Consider the following 20,242-nt stretch of genomic DNA (forward strand, 5'->3'; position numbering starts at 1 on the left):
CTCGTGACCTGATTGCCTTGTTACCATTAGCTGCCTGTGTGTTGAGTGCCTCTTGTTAGTCAGTCTGTCTGTCAGACTGTCGCTTAATTTATCTGTTGCTCTGAAGTGCACCTGATGCTGCTGGCAGTGTCTCTGTGTCTCTTACCTCCTTCCCCACCATGAATGGGTGAGAACCTACGTACGTCTGTGTCGTACAGACGCACACCCCGCATATTTCTGCTGTCAGACTTTTTCATATCCTCATGTTGAGTTAAGTGACACTTAACTTGTTCTTCTAACCCATAGTAATCGGTCATAGCACTTGCCAGTGACTCGTCCTGGATTGTATGATGTGAAAAGGTCTTTGTGATCTTAACCGTATGGGGACGAGAGACTTGTGTGGCACATCTGCTTTTGGCTGTCTGTGTTTGTGCTCGTTTGAAAGTAGAGCCATTGAAAAGGGTGGAATGCAGTGCACTCACTGCAAGAGCCCAATGGTGGCCACTGGAGTACAGTATGTGGCTTGATGCCAGACGAATGCAATCGACCACATGCAAACACCTTCCAGCCTCCCAGTGTATCATGACTTAAATCCCACATGATATTGCCACCCCACTGACACACACACACACACACACACACACACACACTCTAGTCCCCCCCCCCCCCCACACACACACACACTACACACACACACACACACACACACACACACTCTAGTCCCCCCCCCCCCCCCCCCACACACACACACACACACACACACTACACACACTACACAGCTCCTCTCTGCACCGTCCACTTCCCTCATACCCCACACTTCCAGTTCCTGTACAGTTTGTCTTGCGCATGTTTTTCTTTTCCTGTCCTCGTGTGTGTGTGTGTGTGTGTGTGTGTGTGTGTGCGCGTCTTTTCAGCGGTCTGTATTTCTTGTGTACTGGTGCAGACTGGATCTGAACAGTCGAACAGTGTTTTTGAAAAGCATTAGAGGAACAGAGAGAAAAGGAAAAAAAAAAGAGAGAAACCTTACAAAAAAAAGGAAATGTTTCTTGTGAAGGGCGCGTCAGTGCCTTTTTAAGATTTAAGGAGGGAAATGTCTAATACACCAAACAAAATTAACAATGCTCCTCGCGTTGAAAATGACTTGTTGTGTTTTTGTTGTTCTTGTTTTGTTTCATTTACAAAGGGCTCCGTTCATTTCGAGTTGAGGCGTTTGCTGTGTACAGATAGTAGTGCATGTGTACACGTGTCTCCGCAACACTACAGTTTTTAAAAGGGTTATTTCTGTCTAATCCATCAAAGTACCAGATATGTCATGAATAAAAAATCTTCTGGTACTCTGTAGTATTATTATTTTATACAAATACATAAATATATATATACATCTCTGTAAAATGTTTTGTTTTTAAATTAATCGTTTGCATGTGGGTCTATACCTAAGCTTGTTATGTTGTAGGTGTCTGTACGTCCTGATGAATTTAACTGTAGTATCCTAAATATTCTCCAGTATTTGTACTTGTCCTGGTCTTTCCTCCAACTTTACATAAATAAATGTATAAAAAATGACTTGTGACTTGAATGTGTGTTTTGTGCATACCTAGAGCCTGCAATTGTTGCATTGTATTTGATTAAACCTTTTTTTTATTTTAATATTTCAGAGCCTTAAAAAAATCTTTTAGAATAGTAACTTCATTTTTCAAATGTCGAGATGGAACCATGCAAGCCCAGCATCTTGGATGCGTGTCTAAAATTGTAACGATAATATATTTAATGTTTATTCTATGTTTTCATGCCGTCATGAGTAGCCCATCACCTTCACACTCTAGACGTGGAGATGGAGAAGCCTGTCCCAGAGTGCATCTCTTATTTGAGCGGCCCAAACCTACGCCACACAAACTCATTAATGAAGAGACAAGAGTCCTGTCGAGGTGAACTGTTCCAGTGTATATTTATTTTTCAGGTACTCAGCAGGTTAAAGGCATTGTTCCCATTTTCAGCTTTTATATGGCACAGACCTACCACACACTCAGACACACACACACACAACGGATAAATAACAGCTTTCTGAGAGGAACCGGACACGAATAGCTCACAACTCTGGAATGGAGCTGGTTCTGAGTCCGTGCCAACCTACGGAGGAACACGTCGCCGACCCACAATCCACTCCGCTTTATCGGCAGGCCGTGTCCGCCAAAATGTAATATACATTCACATCACATACTGTAACTACAAAACATCATCAGTGATACAGACCTAACAGTCCTAGAGGCAAAAGTGGAGAAGAAATGGAAGCCTACAGCCCTGTAGTCCTACGGTCCTGTCCAGTGAAGACGGCACACCCTTGGCCTAACAGAGGTGCTTTGAGGAACGACCTTGAGCAGCTGGGCCGGGGTGTCCAAACAGTCGCTCTCCCCCACAGCCACTTACTCTGGGTGATCTCTGGTTAGTGGGTGCCACTCAGCTGGCTGTAGACGTGCTCCAGGATCTGAACGTAAGCCTGGTCCTTGGGTGCGTGGCCGCTCAGAGAACCCTTAAGGATAAAGGGTAGGTTGTGTATATTTTGTTATCTAGTTATCTGTTTATTACAGTGTAAGTATTTTGACCTTCAGCTTGGAAATTGTGTGTGGTGGTGACGTTTTTAACCCTTTGTTATCTGTTTGTTGTTACAGTGTTATTGGTTGTAAGAATGTTTTGAATCTTTTGCATGGTGGCCATTTGTCTGGAAAATGTGTATGGTGGTGGTGTGGTTTGAAGAGGGGAAAATGAAGTAGATTGTAGATGTTGGGTGATGTTAGATTACCTTGATTTTGTCCATGACTGAGGCGTCAGGATTCCAGTGCTGGCTGAACTGCACCAGGTCAGGAGCCCCTCGGTAGAAGTCCACCAGCAGCATCTACAGGACACACACACCACACCACACACACCTCGTAATACTTTCATCTTACTGACTGCTGAAAACAAGGATGCATTGAGAATTACACAATGTCTTCACTACAGCTCTAGTTCAGAGCAACTGCTGGGGCCAAAACGGTCATTTTACACTCTTAAGCGTGTGTAATTGTAACTCTCTCCGCTGACTTATGCGGGTTTTTTTTTTTTTTTTTTTGTCAATTTCAAAAAAGTCACTGATCAATGAGGAGCGCTGGAAAAGGGGGATGGATTTACCATTTCATTGAGGACGTCGCTGGTCAGGAAGTTATCTTGAACGTAGGTCACCTCCACAGCTACAGGAATGCCATAGTCATTGGGCCGTTGCTGTAGGAACACCACTGTTACTCATCTTAGCCTTAATATTACCCTACAAATCTGTTTTATACAACATAACAGAAATTGAAGTGATTATGAGCAATTTATCCTTAAATGTTACATTAGATATACTGTTATATATATATATATATAATTTAAGTATTTTGGATATTTTTTATTGTGCTAAAAAAGCAACAACCTAGCATACAGAGCATCCCATAATATCTTACCTCTGGAGGTGGGACCACCCAGAAGGGGGTAATAGTGGAAGCCACACCCTGGTTTCCATGGTAATAGGGGCCTGTATTAGGCAAAGATTAAAACAAAATTGTTGTTGTGTCTAGTTTAATAGTGTGAGACTGTGGTTAATTATGACTTCAAGACACAGGAATTGCCATCCATAATTCTGTACCAAGCTGTCGTTAAATGATTAAAAAACCTTTTTCATCCGCTTTGCTATTGAACAAACGGGTAATGTGGTTCACACCTCAGCTCAGTTTAGTACTGTATTAGACCTTTGATCAGAGAGGTAGAGTGGTATGCCCTAGGAACTGACTGACTTCTTCGCAATGTTATCTACTGCAATAGCAGATCACCAGTACCATCCTGGTCTCACCGCAGATGATGCCGAGGCAGGGCTGGAAGCCGTTGCTGCTGCCCTGCAGCCTGAGCTGGTGGTCCATCTGGGAGTCGATGTCCTGCAGCGAGGGCAGGGCGGGGCCCCGCGGGTGGCTGTGGTACCAGCCCACCAGAGACAGCCCGCGCATGAACAGGTTCTGACAAATCTGCAAAGTTATGTTGTTATATATCTTCCATGATGATGAAAATCATTCTGATCATTATATATATATATATATAGCATCTTTGAAGCACCACCACCATTATTTCTGCAGGACTTTCCATTCATAATTCGGAGAGTACATTACAGGCTACAAACCATCAAAATTCAGGTATCTGCATACAATCAAAATGACAGGTTTGTCAAATGCGAAAGTCAGAAGGGAATTCACTTATCAAGGCTCTCACCTCTTCCTCGACAGCAGGTGCAGCGTCTCTGTCGGCCAATCGCGTGCGACATGGAAAGGCCCTCAAGACCGTAAGCACTGAGAAGAGGGAGAGAGAAAGGGAGGGGTAACAGTAGGTACTTTACACTTGAAGAGACTTTGGGACTGAAATAATGTTTGGCTTCTGAGAACTTCAGTTTGACTGGTCTGCTTTATGAGATACTCACACTGTGTGTTTGTGTCCCATCGTCCTCCTAAGTACCCCACCACCTCGCTGGTGGTCAGATGGCAGTGGAAATCCTGTCATGAAACATACAGCATTTAACCAGTGTGCCCTTAGCCATTTTAACTTTATGTGTGTTTTTGATATTAGTATCCAGGCCAACAGTATAGTACTCAAGTTCAAGTCATAGTTACCATGAGTAAAAGCACGTTGCTGGACACAGCTACGTTAAAAGGCTGGAATCTGTTGATGGCAGAGAATGCAGACAGTTCCACTAATGTGTGGGGATCCCTGAGGAGGAGGAGAGGCAAAGGTCATAGGTCATGCTCTGATTTTGATTTAAAAATACATATTTGTATTCATGAAAATATTAAGGTGTTACATATACAACATTAATCTACATATATGCACACACACACACACATATATATGTAGCTGGTCTGCTAGCCTATTACCTCCAGCTCTGTTAGTTTCACGTAAAGTGAATATGGGTCTGGTTATACCAGGCTACTATTTGTGTGTTGTGTTCAAATGTCATAATTCTATATGTACAATACCTTGCTGCGTCTCTCATGCCCAGGTTACAGTATCTGACAGGAACTCTGTCTCTGTCTCCTCGCCTCTGTATCAGACTGAGGTCTGCAAAGGAGAGCAAAATGCATTACCAGCAACGCCATACCTTACTGGCCCTACCTGTGTCACTTCCTTGAAGTTTGAAGTTTGAGCAGGGAAGCAGCCCATCTAATGAAATCCTTATTTTTTTAAGAGAAACTGGGACAATCCTGAAACCACCGTTTGGCTGCATTGTACTTCACTTCAGTCTTTCACAGCGGACTTACCTTCTTCCTCATCCTCATCTTCATCCTCTCCTTCGCTGGCCAGATTCTGGAGGACCAGGAAAAGAAACACAGATGGTTTCAGTTGATTTCCAGAACATCATGTCTTTTTAGACCTTTTAAATTTCCTTCACACGGAGCAAGAAACTGCTGAAACGTTAATACATTTGTTGAATGATCTCAAGTGAAGGTTAATTTGGTACGTGTATCTCAGAGTGAAAGAGTCAAAGGTGAAAATGATTAAGACCCAAGAAAAGACCTAAAGACTTCCCATTTCACTCCCAACAGTTCCATCACTTCTTTCATTCTGTATCCCATGCCTCCCCTCTGCCCCCTCACCAAATCAGCGCTGGGCTGGTACTTGTGCAGCCAGCTGGTCTTGTACTGCACCAGTTTCTGCCCGCGGTAGCGCACCGATGCCCACCCACAGCCGGACTTCTTGGCGGGGTTGACCAGCCTCTTGCAGTGGGTGGCCCAGGCACTGGGAGAGTTGAAGATCTGCCCGGTTTCCACCCAGCGGATCTTACCGTCACAAAGCAGATCTCCCACAAACTTCTTTCCCTGGGGAAGGGAGACGACAAACATGGTGCAAAGTCACTTCACAGAGTCCAGATGACTACACTTGATCCACAGTCGAACACTTTTGCACATTCATTCATGTGCTACTGTGACTACAACTGTCTGAACCGTTTCTCCGATAAGTAGTATGAGTTTGACACATACTTTCTCTACACTTCTGCTTGGCGTACAGACCTAGAATGCAACCTATACAGTACAGTGCAGGAGATGGTATGCAGTATGGTGATTAGGTACTTTGTCTAATAGGCTTATAATGTGAGTGCTTGCGATTTTTTACTTATATGGACAGCGTTACCTGAAATAGTTGTAACCCTCACATAACAAAGCCATTTCACAAGAGTTGTAATGTATCCCAGCTTCAACTAAGATCAGTATCTTGAGCCATAAAGGAGCAGTGTAGAGGTGTAGTGTGTAGTGTAGTGTGTTTAAATGAGACATAATGACATTTACCAGGTAGTGGATAGACAGCACTCCATCTCCGGGCTCCACCAGGCCATCCTTCAGGAGGACCCTCAGGGTGATGCCTCGCCGGGTCAGCAGGGAGCCGCGGCCCGAGGAGACCCTCAGGTCCGACTCCTCTCCTCCGCTCAGCTCCTCGTCCTCCTCCTCGCCTCCCTCCTCCAGCAGCTGTGGGGACGAGGGCGGTTCGGAACCTGGCCGGGGGACATCCATGGTGAGATCCTTGCACTGAGTGGCACCAACTTCAACCAGCAACCACCAGAGTTTGGATCAGATCCATATACTACGAGAGTTGTGAATGTTTAGGGGATTTCTGAAGAAAATAGATTACCATAATCCAACACAGTAAGCAGAAATGAATGGAACATCTTTCAGAATTTAGGGTCCCCTTACACACATCAAGGAGTATTGAATGATTTGGGGGGAAATTAAGACTTTAAGTGGGAATTACTTATATGACTTTTCGCCTCATCTGTACAAAATCATCTTAATCCGATTAATCAAGCACAATAAATAAAACCACCTTCTAATGTAGCCTGACTATTTTGCTTTTGGGTACAACTATGGTAGCCGGTGTAGAGGATAAATAAAATATGTTAATGAAAAACAAACCTAGTGAGCTACCAACACAAGAAAGCACTTTGCGAATATTGGCCAATTACTTGGAAAAAAGGGCCATCCATTATTTATAAGATTTCAGATTTTAAACATGGGCCAGTTCACAATACATTTGTTATTAACATGTACAAATTCTGGATCTACTTTCCTATTCTTAGCTACTTCCCTTGAAAGAAAGCGATGTTAACTCTTGTCCTTTTTGAATGATCTGTAGTAGGCTGCGTTACAATGCGCACGAGCGGCTTTTAAATTGTTTTGATGAGCAGAGATGATGAAAACGGTATTGTGCAGACGCTACGATTTTCCTTACAGAGTATTTTAATCACATTAGGTATTACTATAGTAGTAATTAGCGTACTATTGTTTATCTTACAACAATGGTACACGGGTGTATTTATTCTTATTCTGATAAAAGGTTGACGAGTGGTCCGAACCGCGAGGCCTACTGGCTGATTAATTTCCTCCTTGCTATTTTAGTATTTAAGTCTGTTTTGATTATTCTCACCCATTCCGCGTTTTCTTCAGGGAGCGATATAACTTGCAAGTCTGTCTGTTCCGGGACTGTTGCTTTCTTTCGGGCACTCGAATATATGATATGGACACTTTTTAATGAATACAATTCGCCAAGATAGCCAGCAAGCTAGCTATTATTCAAAACCATAAAATGAAGGCGTCTGTGTCTGCCGTGTAGTTTCCTTGTTGTGTTGCTTTAATGTCAATTCCCCTCCCCTTTCTCCCTCGGAGTCAGCCCGTCCTTGTCAGTCTACCCATTCTGAGCCCGGCGATGGGTAGATTTATTTCTTGATCAGTGACTATACGTTTCGCGATTCATACGACATATTCAATTAAACAACGTAATCAGAGAGACCAGAATTACTTTGATTGCTTCAGATGGAATCCACCCATCAGTTTGCGTCCAGTTTCCGGGGGAAAGATAGCGGTCGTCTATCGGAGTTATCCTCTCCTTTGCTAATCATCTGGGAGAAGTGACGGCGCGGAACGGATAGAAAAAAGACACAAGATAGTCTATGTAGCGTACATAAACTGCAAAATGAAGCCTTAGGATCATCTTAATGATAGAAGTCAACTAATGTGCAGATATTTGAAAATCCCATATCCTCGACTCTCTTTCGCTAAACTACTTCCTCCTGCCATATCGCCCCCAAGATTCCTGTAGGTCGGATATCCATTACACAAGCGGTCAACATATGGCAGAGATGTATGGGCCATTGTTAGAATTACGGAAAAGTGGCCCATTTGTAAATGGTTGATACTAGAGGTTATTGAACACGTTGTTTGCCCACAAATAATTTAAGCTGTAGGCTACAATTCCATTGGTTTTATCCCACCGTATGTTAGACATGGAAGTGCATTTAATCTATTAATTTATATATCTAGCTTAGCCCACTGCGAAACAGAGGTAGACAAGGCCTCGACAAGAAGTTTAGTCACATAGTAGGGCTATTCATTATTATTGTTATGATAGCGTATCAGGCCACTAATGATGATATAATAGGCCCATTCAATTGTGGTGAGTAGCGGGAGTGATTTACAGTGGTGGACGAAGTAGGCCTACAAAATCCTGTACTGAGTGAAAGTAGAGATGCCCTTGGTAAAATATTGCTCCATTAAAACTAGAAGACCTCCATTTACATTTCCACTGGAGTTAAAGTACAAAAGTGCTTGCCTTCAAATATATCAACAGTAAAAGTACTGTGATTTAGTGCTGCTCTAATATTATTTTTGTAATTAGGCATAGACATACACTGCTCAAAAAAATTAAAGGAACACTTTGAAAACACATCAGATCTCAATGTGAAAAAAAATTATGTTGAATATACTGATATGGACAGTTGAATGTCTTAGGAACGAAAGGATGCCACATCTTTTGATAGAAATAAAAGTGTTCAGCCTACATAGAGCTAAATTTTATAGACACCCCGAAAATCAAAGTGAAAAAATGATGTGGCAAGCTAGTCCTTTGCCAAGATTCAATTTCTGCAACTGAAAATGCTTCTCTAAATCTTGTGTGGCCCCCACGTGCTTGTATGCATGCTTGACAATGTCGCGGCATGCTCCTAATGAGACGACGGATGGTGTCTTGTAGGATGTCCTCCCAGATCTGTCTAAAGACATCAGTGAGATCCTGTAAAGTCTGAGGAGCAACCTGGCGGCGTCTGATGGACCAAAACATAATGCCCCAGAGGTGTTCTATCGGGTTTAGGTCAGGTGATTCTGAGGGCCATTCAATTGTATCAATTCCCTCATCCTCCAGGTACTGCCTGCATACTCTTGCCCCATGAGGCCGGGTATTGTCGTGCATCAGGAGGAACCCAGGACCTACTGCACCAGCTTAGGGTCTTACCATGGGTTCAAGGATTTCATCCTGATACCTAATGGCAGTCAGACTGCCGTTCTCTAGCCTGTAGAGGTCTGTGCATCCCTCCATGGATATGCCCCCTCAGACCATCACTGACCCACCACCAAACCGGTCATGCTGAACGATGTTGCAGGCAGCATAGCGTTCTCCTTGGCTTCTCCAGACCCTTTCACGTCTATCACAGGTGCGCAGGGTGAACCTGCTCTCATCTGGGAAAAGCACAGGGCGCCAGTGGCGGACATGCCAATTCTGGTGTTCTATAGCAAATGCCAATCGAGCTCCACGGTGCTGGGCAGTGAGCACAGGGCACACTACAGGACGTCGCGCCCGGAGGCCACCCTCATGAAGTCTGTTTCTGATTGTTTGGGCAGAGACATTCACACCAGTGGCCTGCTGGAGGTAATTCTGTAGGGCTCGGGCAGTGCTCAACCTGTTCCTCCTTGCACAAAGCAGCAGATATAGGTCCTGCTGAAGGTTTGAGGCCCTGTCCAGCTCTCCTAGAGTAACTACCTGTCTCCTGGAATCTCCTCCATGTTCTGGAGATTGTGCTGGGAGACACATCAAATCTCCTTGCAACGGCACGCGTGGATGTGCCATCCTGGAGGAGTTGGACAATCGGTGCAACTTCGGTAGGGTTAAGAAATCGCCTCATGCTCCCAGTAGTGATAATTACTCTAGCTAAAGCCAACACTAGTGGAAAACCAGTCAAAGAGATCAAGAGGGAGAAACTTGAGATGGCCTCCACATGCAAAACCAGTTCTGTTTTGGGGGTCGTCTCATTGTTGCCCCTCTAGTGCACCTGTTGTTAATTCCATCAACACCAATGCAGCTGAAACTGATTAACAACCCCCTCTGCTACTTAACTGACCAGATCATTATCAGAGAAGTGCAGTTTAATTCATGCCATACCCTAATAAATAATTTAAAAAAAAACACTTTTGAGCAGTGTATTTCCTCTTCTTGCTTAATTTACTCATTTTAGTTGAGAAGGCTCTATTGTCACTCTGGGCACAGAGATCTGTGAATCATTAAATAATCATTAAATTAGTCTGACTAAATTCAGTGTCAATTATGAGAAGTGAACAGGGTGGTGAACAATTTCCATTAGAGACTTCTGAGTGACGGCAGAGGTGAAATTACAGGATTTGACAACAGGCAAACGTTCCTTTTAAGATTGATTTTAAACTCGCCATAGTTACAAGATGTTTGTTGACTTAACGTGTGTTTGTGTGTGTGTAAATAAAAATTATAACAAATAGGCCTACTCTTAAAAAAAAAAGCTAAGTCGCTATCAAATTCTAAAATAGTAGGCTCCACTTTAATCCTCTTGCAGTAACCTAACAAGCCATCAAATCTACAACAGTTTTTGTATAACAGAAACTACAGTGTGCTGCTTTGCTACTTACCAATTCTCTACTTATCTTAGTAATAATATAATTGTTATGACGAATTGTTTTAAAAACATAGCTACACAATGATATATTTCGCTGCTGCAAGGGAGAATTCTTGAGAATTGAGGGAAGAAGTCGTAAATGTGTAACGCCAATTAAATCGCTCTCTACTCTTTGTTTGGATGCGGATATTTGTTTGCTCAGAGCAAAATCTTCTCTTTTGTTTTTTAACAGAACACTCAGATAATCTACACTTGTTAGCTTTCAGCAGTTTTGGAGTTTGGTTGACAGTTTCGGAGGTTGTTATGAAGGACCACACGAGGGCGCCTATAGCCTATGCTGACATTTCCCCCTTTGAACTGTATTTAGTTCGGGATAGGTTTGTTTCTGAGCAGTAACTGGAAAGGGGGCGTGTGTAACCGCACCTGTCTGAAAAGCACAGGTATAAAATCTACGTACAGGTGTGCGCACCTGACAACTTTCATACGACAGAAAGCCCAGATGACTTATATTGGCAAGATTTTAAAAGTTGTATTCTTGAGTTCGGCCGCCATGGGCTTCTAGTAGGATAAATACATTAGGCTAGTGTTGATATTTCTATACACTGTGTTCTTTGTTAAACCGTGCAATATCAGAAAATCACGCATTCACGTCGTGTAGGCCTACCTGGGATATTCTTTTACAGTCAAGCTGTAACCTATTTCAATTTGGACTCATGGCGAAACGACTTGGGCGACAGAAGATGCAGCTGCCAATCTCTTACTATGAAGGCTATCTTGAGATTAAGTATCTGAAAGAGCAGGTAAGATTCTGTAGTTATGTACTCAACTGTTAATTACTCACATTGAGTTGATCCAGTTTAGCTTTACCTGTGTGCGGTAGGCCTGTATGAACAACAAACCCTTTGTATACCTCAAATAGTTAGGTCAATGAAATTTGCATGGTCATTTGAGTGAGCAGTTGTGATTTAGGTTACTTTTGAGTGTGCAGTCATGGCATTTTATGCTTGTATAACGTCGTATTAACCTCCACACGCTGTAGAGGTGTAGCATGTTAAGGATTTGCTCCGCTTTTCACACTAGTTTCACCTAGTTTTGTGTAACAAACACTCACATAGGCTACTCACACATACACACAAAACATTTCATCCTTGAAAACTGATAATAGCAGAGCTATAACATATATCACAGAAATAGCGCAGATATTACACGCATCGCAGTCTAATATTATGGGTTACAACGTTTTGGTGTGGACCTCAGATTCTACCATACCTTAAACAGTTGTTAGCTGTTCTTTTCATTATGTGATTCCAAATATTTTGATGCAGTTCACCAATCACATGATCTAGTTATCATGTAGAAATAAGTTATTATTACGGATACTGATGTATTGTGTAAATCTAAACACGTTGACTATTGTTATTTCATATATGAATAATTACTATTTAATATAGTGTAGCCTTCATAATTGACTCTAGACCTCAATTTGCTGTATTTTTGCATTGTCCGGTTTGACCTGTGCCAGTATGCTTTTCATAATATCTTAATCCTTTATCAGAATTCATCTTTCAAAAGAAGATGTAGTATACAGATTCCTTTGTTGTTTTTTTATATTTTGGTCATTTAAAAGGGGTATTTTTCAAACCAGACCATCTCAGACCAGTCTATATTTACAATGTTTACTGAGTGTCCTTTATGCCTGATCTTGAACTACCCTCAGTGTTTATTTTTAGAAAGAATGTTTGGAATGGCTGTTCATCACTTCAAATTTTCCTAAGGATCCCTTTTCGTCATGGCAATGTGTCGCCGGCACGTTCAAAAGTATTTCACAATAATGAGTTACCTCGTCATAAGCCCAAGCCCACTGGCAAATCATCAAAGTGTAGATTCCAAAGACTATATCAGCTCTCCTTTTTAAACATATTTGGAAGCAAATCGTTAATTCAAGCAAATCTGGGGTTATCTCCGTTTTGAGGTTCCCAAATGTGAAACAAGCAACTAGAATCTTTGTTGTTTCTGTATGTAACCATGAAATGTGTAGGTGTGATAGCGTATCAGCAGTAATGCCAGGAAGATGTTGGCAGCCACTATGGACTAATAGTTAACTTAAGCATTGACCTCAGTGCTCAAGAACTTTATCTTGTTGGAGAGCAACCATTACCTGCCGGGTTTCCCGCAACTGGGGAATACAGTGGACTATGCCTTCTGTGGGTGCTGGGTGGTGCCTGATAAAAAAATGCGATAACAGGTTAGGTGGCCTGGCTGCACACGGCACTACAGAGATTAGAGACTGTAGTTTAGCTTAGTTCTAAACAAAGTTCACTGCAAATGTTTTATAACTGTTCTGTGTACTCACCTGAGATGGGACTTGAACAAGTCCAACCTTGTTAAAGTTTTTTATTTGCTCTTATGAACAGTTTTTTTCTGGGATAACCACACAGATACCAACTTCATTAGATTGTATTAAAAAAAAAGAAATCAGTTGCACAGATAGATGTGTTGAATCCCTGGAATGTTGATTTACTTGTTGTATTTGATGATTGTTCACAGACCACAGTTCAGTGGTCACTAAAACTCACGGTCGGTAGCAGCTCTGCAAATTTCAACCTGCTTTTGTGTCAGTCATTCTACTACACATTCCTCAAACCTGTTAAGCGACTCATCGTAACACACAACCTGAATATGCATCATTGGCTTTGTATCTGTCAACATGAATGCAGTTCTGCATGAAGGAGAAGTGTGTTGTATAACATTGGCGTACTCCATCATGCCAATCCAGTAGTTCCATTTCTCTCTCTTTCTTTCTGTGTGTGTTTGTAGGCACCACGGCGACTGTGGACGTCCCTCTGTGGGGATGCGCTGTTTTTCTTCAACAACAGCAAAGAGAACCAGGTGAGTTTCACGTCAGGGATGTTCAGCCTATAAAAGACAATTCATTCTCATGAAACGACTTGTACCCTGCTGAAGGCATGGATTCATCACTGTAGTGTAGTGTTAATGTTTCTGTTCTCTATCAGTATGTGGAGAAGGCATGGATTCATCACTGTAGTGTTAATGTTTCTGTTCTCCATCAGTACGTGGAGAAGCTGGAACTCGGCGGCTTCATCTCCATCTCTGACTACTCCAGTCCGGACAGGAACCTGAACACCGCGGGGCTTCTCATCCACACGAAGGACGACGATGTCAGACTAATGGTGAGTCTGAACCTTTCACGTAAGACTGGCCATTGGACAAACTGGGGCAAATCCTGTGGGCTACTGCATCTGTGGGCTGGTAGACCATTACAACAGAAAACGAAAAAAATCTATATTCATTTTTTACCGACCCTCAAGACTTACATCAGCCCCGAATATCGATGTCTTAAAAAAAATTATCCACACTGAAGTCTTTTTGTGTATTTTGTTCTTTTCTCCTTTAGGCACCTAGTCTAGAGACACGAGAGCTGTGGAAAGGCTTCATCCTCTCAGTAAAAGAGGTTAGTGGCACATTCCACAGCCAATGACTGCCTGCTACTGAAGCACAACAAGCACATTAACCACAAATATCCCTTCTATTTTAAATAGAAACAACTTGTTCCTTAGATTCCTTAGGTGTCTGCATTTCTTCTCAAACTACTGCCTTAGTAATGAGTAGTCATAGAGGGATCACTTGCGGCGGCCTTTCCCCCAGTTTTACACAAGTTGTTTTGTCTAATTCTGTTATCACCTTTGATGAGGTTTGATCACCTGTGCATTGATTACATGCAGATATGAGGCATTAAGTCAACCTTTCTGTGCCTTCTCGGTACTTGACTCCTCTCTTCTACCTGTAATCATTAGGTTACTATCTCATTACATGACTAGATTAACTGGCATCGCTGTTACGTGAACATCATTGTCTAATCGCAGTCTCCTGTAATGTGCTATAATGGGCCATAAAGGTACATGATGAATTTCCCCGATCTCCCCCACAGCTCTCGGTGCCCACGTCTCTGAACCTGCTCCCTGGCCAGGTGCTCATGATGAGGGAGGTGGTGGAGAGGGAGATGGACAGACGAAGCTCTCTCCCTTCCTCCGCTCCCACACCCACACCCGCGCCCCCGCCCACGACCACGACCACGACCAAGTGTATTGTTAAAGGCTCTTCTCCTCTCTACCTCTCAGTGGTGTCAGAAATGCCAGCGTAAGTAGTGTTGGTCAATACATGCACTGTTTGTTTTGCGTATGTATTTAGAGAAAGGTTAGCGAATTTGCTAATTTATTACTGTGCTGAAATTAATGAGATGTTACCCTGTTTCTCTCCAGCCAGTAGCATGAAGTGTTGTGTGTATGTGTTCATTTCCATAAGCTGTTATGAGGCGGTGTCACGAACCGAAGCAGAGATTCTTCTGGAAAGACACCCAGATAAAGGCAACCTGCTGCTGAGGCCGGGCAGAGACGGATCCTCTTTTGCCATCACCACACGCCAAAACCTCAATGGGTACACACACACAAACGCACACTCACTCACTCACACATACATACATTCTCTCTCTCTCTCTCTCTCTCTCTCTCTCTCTCTCTCTCTCTCTCTCTCTCTCGATATATATATATATAAGACTGAAACTAACCGCTGAAGAATTGTATGTATATATATATATATATACACATACAATTCTTCAGTGGTTAGTTTCAGTCTTTCAAATGTTCAACATCTTTCTTTCTGCTACATCATGGACACTGTCTACTGTCATGTATCTTCATGGAGAGAGGAATACAGATCTACTGTTAAGTATCATCGTGGCCCTCTTGAGACAAATCGCTTTTGTTTTATGTCCTCCCACAGCCCTGTGTTCAGGCACTATCGTGTTACCCGGAAGCATGACAGCGGGTTCTACATCGATGTGGAAAAACCAGTAAGTAGATCCATAACACACTCCTGAGTTGTCTGATCTGAATGGCTGCGGTACAGAAATGAGTCTTTGCGTTCATTATCAAACCCTTCCTTCCAGTAAACCCAACAAGGAAGTAGAGAGCAGTTCTGACATTGTAAAGCCTTTGTTTCCTATTCCCAAATCACTGAGGTGTGGCTTATTAATGTGCTCCCTCTGTTCTCCAGAGACAAGTAGACTCCAGACAGAATAAATACTCTCATTCAAAATGCTATATTTTACAAAATGATCCTCCTGTACAGTAATTACAGACTGTGTTTTCTCCGGTCATGTTGTATAACCAGACAGTAAGCGGCAAGCTGTAATTCCTGATCTTTGAACTCTGCCCAGAGGTTATTGCTTGTTTTCTGAATCAATCTGTATGGGCTAAGTCTATACTTTAAGCCCAGAGGGATTGCTGACCGAGCACTTAATTGACGCGCTTTATAGATGTAAAATAAGTTCCAATTTTGCGTTCTCTTTCTTGGTTATGCAAACTTTATTTCTCACAGTAAGATCCAATCCATAAGCATGTCCATACATCCAAACCTGCATCTTATATACATGTAACAGACCTTTGCAAATACAAATGAAGCGGTCAAAAAGGTGTGTGTGCTCTCCCTCAGTGAAGCAACACCTGATACCTGCATGAACTTTCACACCTATATGGTGTGAGCCCAATTAAAATGGAGCGCCATCTAGTGTCCCACGCAAGATTAAAACATGAACCCAAATGGCTCCTACACAATCAATCAAACTTTATTTGTACGGTGCAACACAATGTGCCTCACAGAAGGAAAAATGGGGGGGAGGGGGGGGGGGGGGGGGGTTGTTTCCAGAGGCAAGTAAACAGATAAATGTTACAGTGAGTGATACGCGAGATCAAAGAGGTATGTCTTAAATGCATGTTTAAAGGTTTCAGTGGAGTTCAGTGCCAGAGGACCTCAGGGATCTACTGGGTGTGTACCTTGAGAGCATGGCTGGTATATATTCAGGTGCATGACTATGGAGTGATTTATAGACTAGTAAGAGAATCTTGAAATCTATTCTGAAACTAACAGGTAACCAGTGCAGTGATTTTAATACTGGTGTGATGTGCGCTCTCTCTGTAGTGAACGTTGTTCTAGTGATTGATTATTAATATTATAATGTGTTTATTATTTTGCCCATAGATGATGTGTTCGAGTTTTGTATACTTTGAAAGGAGGTTATTTTGCTAATCTGTTATTAATCTTCACAGATTTACTGCGCAACCTTGCAGGGTATTGTGGACTGTCTGGTGGAGAAGACAGCCGGAACTTTGCAGCCCTTAATACTGGATGAGCCGTATGAAGAGAGTATCAGTAAGAGATTCATGATTACATGCAGGAATATAAACACGTCATCATAGACCACAGTTACATAAATGGCCACAAGCCATTGCCTCAGTGAGAGGGGTACTTCCTAGAGATACTCCACAGAGTTCTCTCTCTCTGTTTATGTTTAAGGAACTAGAGGTAGTTTTTGTTGTGAAAAGAGAAACAAAAATGATTCCAGACGATTTATATGCTTCCAGACAACAATGGGTAGTAGAAAGAAGTAGTAATCGGAAGTATGGGTTCTATGCATGTTACTTGCTTTTTTTAAGATCACTAGTCTGTTTCAGGCCTTAATAATTTGTATTGTTCTTACAAATACGGTTTGTTTTCCTTGTTTCTTTCTCCATCAGCTGGGTGGTCCATTTGACTTTTTTATGTTTTCACCAGATATGTGTCTATCCGTTAAATTAGAGTGTAAGTTTCGCAGTGCTCTGTCCCTCAGCGTTTGTTCAGGCCAACCAGGAGAATGGAGAGTGGAGTCAGCGTTCGGTTTCTCCTCTTCCTAAACCGCCCTCCAGACCAGGTAGGCCTATCTGAGGCTCTGCCTCCCTGTTGTACACCTTCGTCCTCTGACACATACGAACTACACACACACACACACACATTCTTGTGGCAACTGGGGTATAAGCGGGATGACGGTCTTTGAGGTGTCCTGTTAAATATCGGACTTGCCGGAGGAGACTCTTTGCCTCTGCTCCGCCTCATCCAATACTTTCGAATAACAAGACACCTCAGCGGCCGCTCTCCCGTACTTAACACAGACACTTACATTATCCACATGAATGCTCTCACTCAGATTCGTGCTCTGTTACTACAACTCTCTCTCTGTCAAACACACGCACATGATTTTGTCTGTCTTATCAACAGACCAGCCGATTTATGTGTCATTATTGCCATTTTTCCACAGAGCGTAAGCATAGCCTTGTGCGCGAGGAAGAGCTGGAGGAAGAGCTGGAGGAGAACACCTACCTCAACATAAGTGAGTCATCACATCTAACCATACTACAGGCCATCACACTCACGTGTATCTCTGTGCGTTTAACCCCTACTCCTCATTACCGTAGCAGTCTACTGACAGATTTAGTAGTAGTTGTATTTCATAGTAGTCCCTGACGTGTCTGATGTCTGTCTTAATTTTTAGATGACGAAGATGAGAAGAATGAGGAAGCGCCAGTACCACCGCAACCTCTGCCACGGCGACCTATGCTACGGCAACAAGGTAAATAAACACGGCTTGTTTGCTTGGCCTCGCCTGGGCTGTTTAAACAGTCCTACTCACACACACACACGCATGTGTGAAGTAGCCTATTCTCTGAGAAGCCATTACATGCAGGGGATTCATTTTACTCATAAACAAAATAAAAATGATACATTTAATTAAAATTGATAAAATCAGACCAAACATATTGGCTCCCTATGCTATGTTAGATTTGTTTGTGCCAAATGTATGTTATGCTTCCAAAATGTGTATTTGTTCTGTTTAATTCCTTGAACATCTTCATTCTATTGTGTTGATGTGTGGTTACTGAATGCGTCCTCATCTTCTTTTAGCTGCCAGTGGCCTATTACCACATCAAAGTTCTCTACCTAATTTGACTGGCAATCGAGGTGAGCCCTCTCTCTCTCTCTCTCTCTCTCTCTCTCTCTCTCTCTCTCTCTCCCAGTTAGATCTCTTTTGCTTTGACATGCAAAAACATGTGTGTACCCTTAACAACTCTACTGACCTCTCATGTGACCTGTATAGTGCTAAATGATTAGGAAGTTTACATGTTGGGGCCTAAAAATAACTAAGTGTGAGATGACTCAAGGACTGACTTTCTCATGCAGGGCCAGGAAAAAAGGCCCTGAAACCCCCAAAAGCCTTACCCGTTCCTTCATCCCGGGGATTCCACCGTGCAGACGCACCCCTTAACAAGCTGCATAACTTAGCACTCACCTCAGGTAGGTTACATTATGTGTCTCATTCTATGGGATTTTAAAAATTGTAAACAGAGTACAGTATTGCTTTAAGGAGTACAGATGGATACTGGTTTGGCTTGATTGTTCATCAATTTGAATAATGTTCGTATTATAATAATATAAGTATATATCATGTGTTATATATTTCTCATGTGGATATCGATGTATTAGTAAAGACACATAAAAAGTAACGTGATAAACCTGTAACATCTGCAGCAGAAGATTTAGCAACACACAAATCCAACATCTAATAATCAGACAAGATTTGAAGCATGTTTGATTTGTTTCCATCTGTTTACGTAGAGCTTCAACAGAAGCTGGTGCAGAGGCGTGCTAAAGAGTAATGACTTGCTGTGGACAGCTGGAGATCCTGGCTAAAGTGATAGATGTCCTCGGACCCAACTGGAGGCCTGCCCATTTTCACACATCTCCCCCGCCTCTCTCTGGAAGACTGAAGGCGATAGACTGAGGAAAGTGAACGAGCGTTTGAGGTGGAAAATCCAGCAACGAACAACCCAACCCATCACAGTTTTAACCATCATGTATCTCACTCTGGATTTTACAGCCTTTGAGATCTGATGGTCTGGTTGACGCTGGTCTAGTTGTCACCACCAGTGCCTCTGTGTGTGGCTCAGCGGGCTGAGTCTCCACTCTCTCTGGTGCAGAACCTATAATACAAGTCTGTAGATCAGCACCTTAATGTCACATTATCTTGTCATTGTTACAGTATTTCTCTGTTAGCTTCTGTGATTTAGTGTCCATGAAGAAAATGTCTTGAATCACACGTCATTGTACCACACTTTGCAGCATTGCACTGTACTTTCTATATTCAGTACCTTACCTTATATCAGTATATGTTATGAGCACTTTGAGTATGTTTGGGGAGACAGCTTCTTTCTCTGGCTAGGTTATGTCATACTCCTGTAGCTTCCACGCCAGCAGGACTATTTTCTGGGTGAGGAGCCAGAAACATGTTTAGATTAAGTTATCAAACCAAATATTTTCAGACAAGTAATAAAAAAAAATGTCACTCCGAGCCATTGTATCAAATTTGAACTTTTGCTGGATTTCTATCACGGAACAGCACGGCATTTTCTAGTTAAGGTGCCTCCTAGTGGTCTATTTGAGCATTACTTAGAGAGGTATATCTTAAGCGATGTGTGGCTATGTGATGGTGTGCTGTTATTTGTCACAACTCTACAAGGCGTGGCTATTACATAATGACAGTAATTCTGTAATTCAGTTGTAATAAATAAAACTTGTTATACTCGTATATACACATAATAACAGTCTCATCATTTAATAGCCACACCTTCTACACCCAAT

The 20,242-nt window shown here is 42.5% G+C and overlaps 2 protein-coding genes across 5 annotated transcripts; one reads left to right on the forward strand and one right to left on the reverse strand.

Moving 5' to 3' along the window:
• Positions 1–1,899: 1,899 nt before the first annotated feature.
• On the reverse strand, positions 1,900–7,793 carry mpnd (MPN domain containing). Of its 3 annotated transcripts, none has more exons than XM_031574597.2 (13): positions 7,447–7,793; positions 6,315–6,606; positions 5,625–5,846; positions 5,289–5,334; positions 5,007–5,088; positions 4,644–4,740; positions 4,454–4,526; positions 4,249–4,325; positions 3,839–4,007; positions 3,453–3,523; positions 3,142–3,231; positions 2,777–2,869; positions 1,900–2,506 (listed from the first exon to the last, which is right to left on the reverse strand). In XM_031574597.2, exons 2-13 carry the CDS (start codon positions 6,534–6,536, stop codon positions 2,420–2,422), a joined length of 1,329 nt encoding a protein of 442 aa, XP_031430457.1. In that variant the 5' UTR covers positions 6,537–6,606; positions 7,447–7,793; the 3' UTR covers positions 1,900–2,419. The 3 variants fall into 3 exon arrangements, with proteins under 3 accessions (XP_031430457.1, XP_031430458.1, XP_031430459.1); XM_031574598.2 differs by having other exon boundaries at positions 6,315–6,636; XM_031574599.2 differs by having other exon boundaries at positions 6,315–6,517; positions 7,447–7,791.
• A 3,386-nt stretch (positions 7,794–11,179) lies between these two features.
• Positions 11,180–20,189, forward strand: stap2b (signal transducing adaptor family member 2b). Of its 2 annotated transcripts, none has more exons than XM_031574604.2 (14): positions 11,180–11,514; positions 13,532–13,603; positions 13,786–13,905; positions 14,130–14,186; positions 14,664–14,872; positions 15,038–15,169; positions 15,515–15,584; positions 16,840–16,942; positions 17,385–17,480; positions 17,865–17,936; positions 18,099–18,176; positions 18,509–18,565; positions 18,785–18,898; positions 19,220–20,189. In XM_031574604.2, exons 1-14 carry the CDS (start codon positions 11,428–11,430, stop codon positions 19,258–19,260), a joined length of 1,308 nt encoding a protein of 435 aa, XP_031430464.1. In that variant the 5' UTR covers positions 11,180–11,427; the 3' UTR covers positions 19,261–20,189. The 2 variants fall into 2 exon arrangements, with proteins under 2 accessions (XP_031430464.1, XP_031430465.1); XM_031574605.2 differs by having other exon boundaries at positions 11,181–11,514; positions 17,400–17,480.
• Positions 20,190–20,242: the final 53 nt, after the last annotated feature.

The sequence above is a fragment of the Clupea harengus genome, chromosome 10 (assembly GCF_900700415.2).
Source record: "Clupea harengus chromosome 10, Ch_v2.0.2, whole genome shotgun sequence".
NCBI classification, from domain to species: Eukaryota; Metazoa; Chordata; class Actinopteri; order Clupeiformes; family Clupeidae; genus Clupea; species Clupea harengus.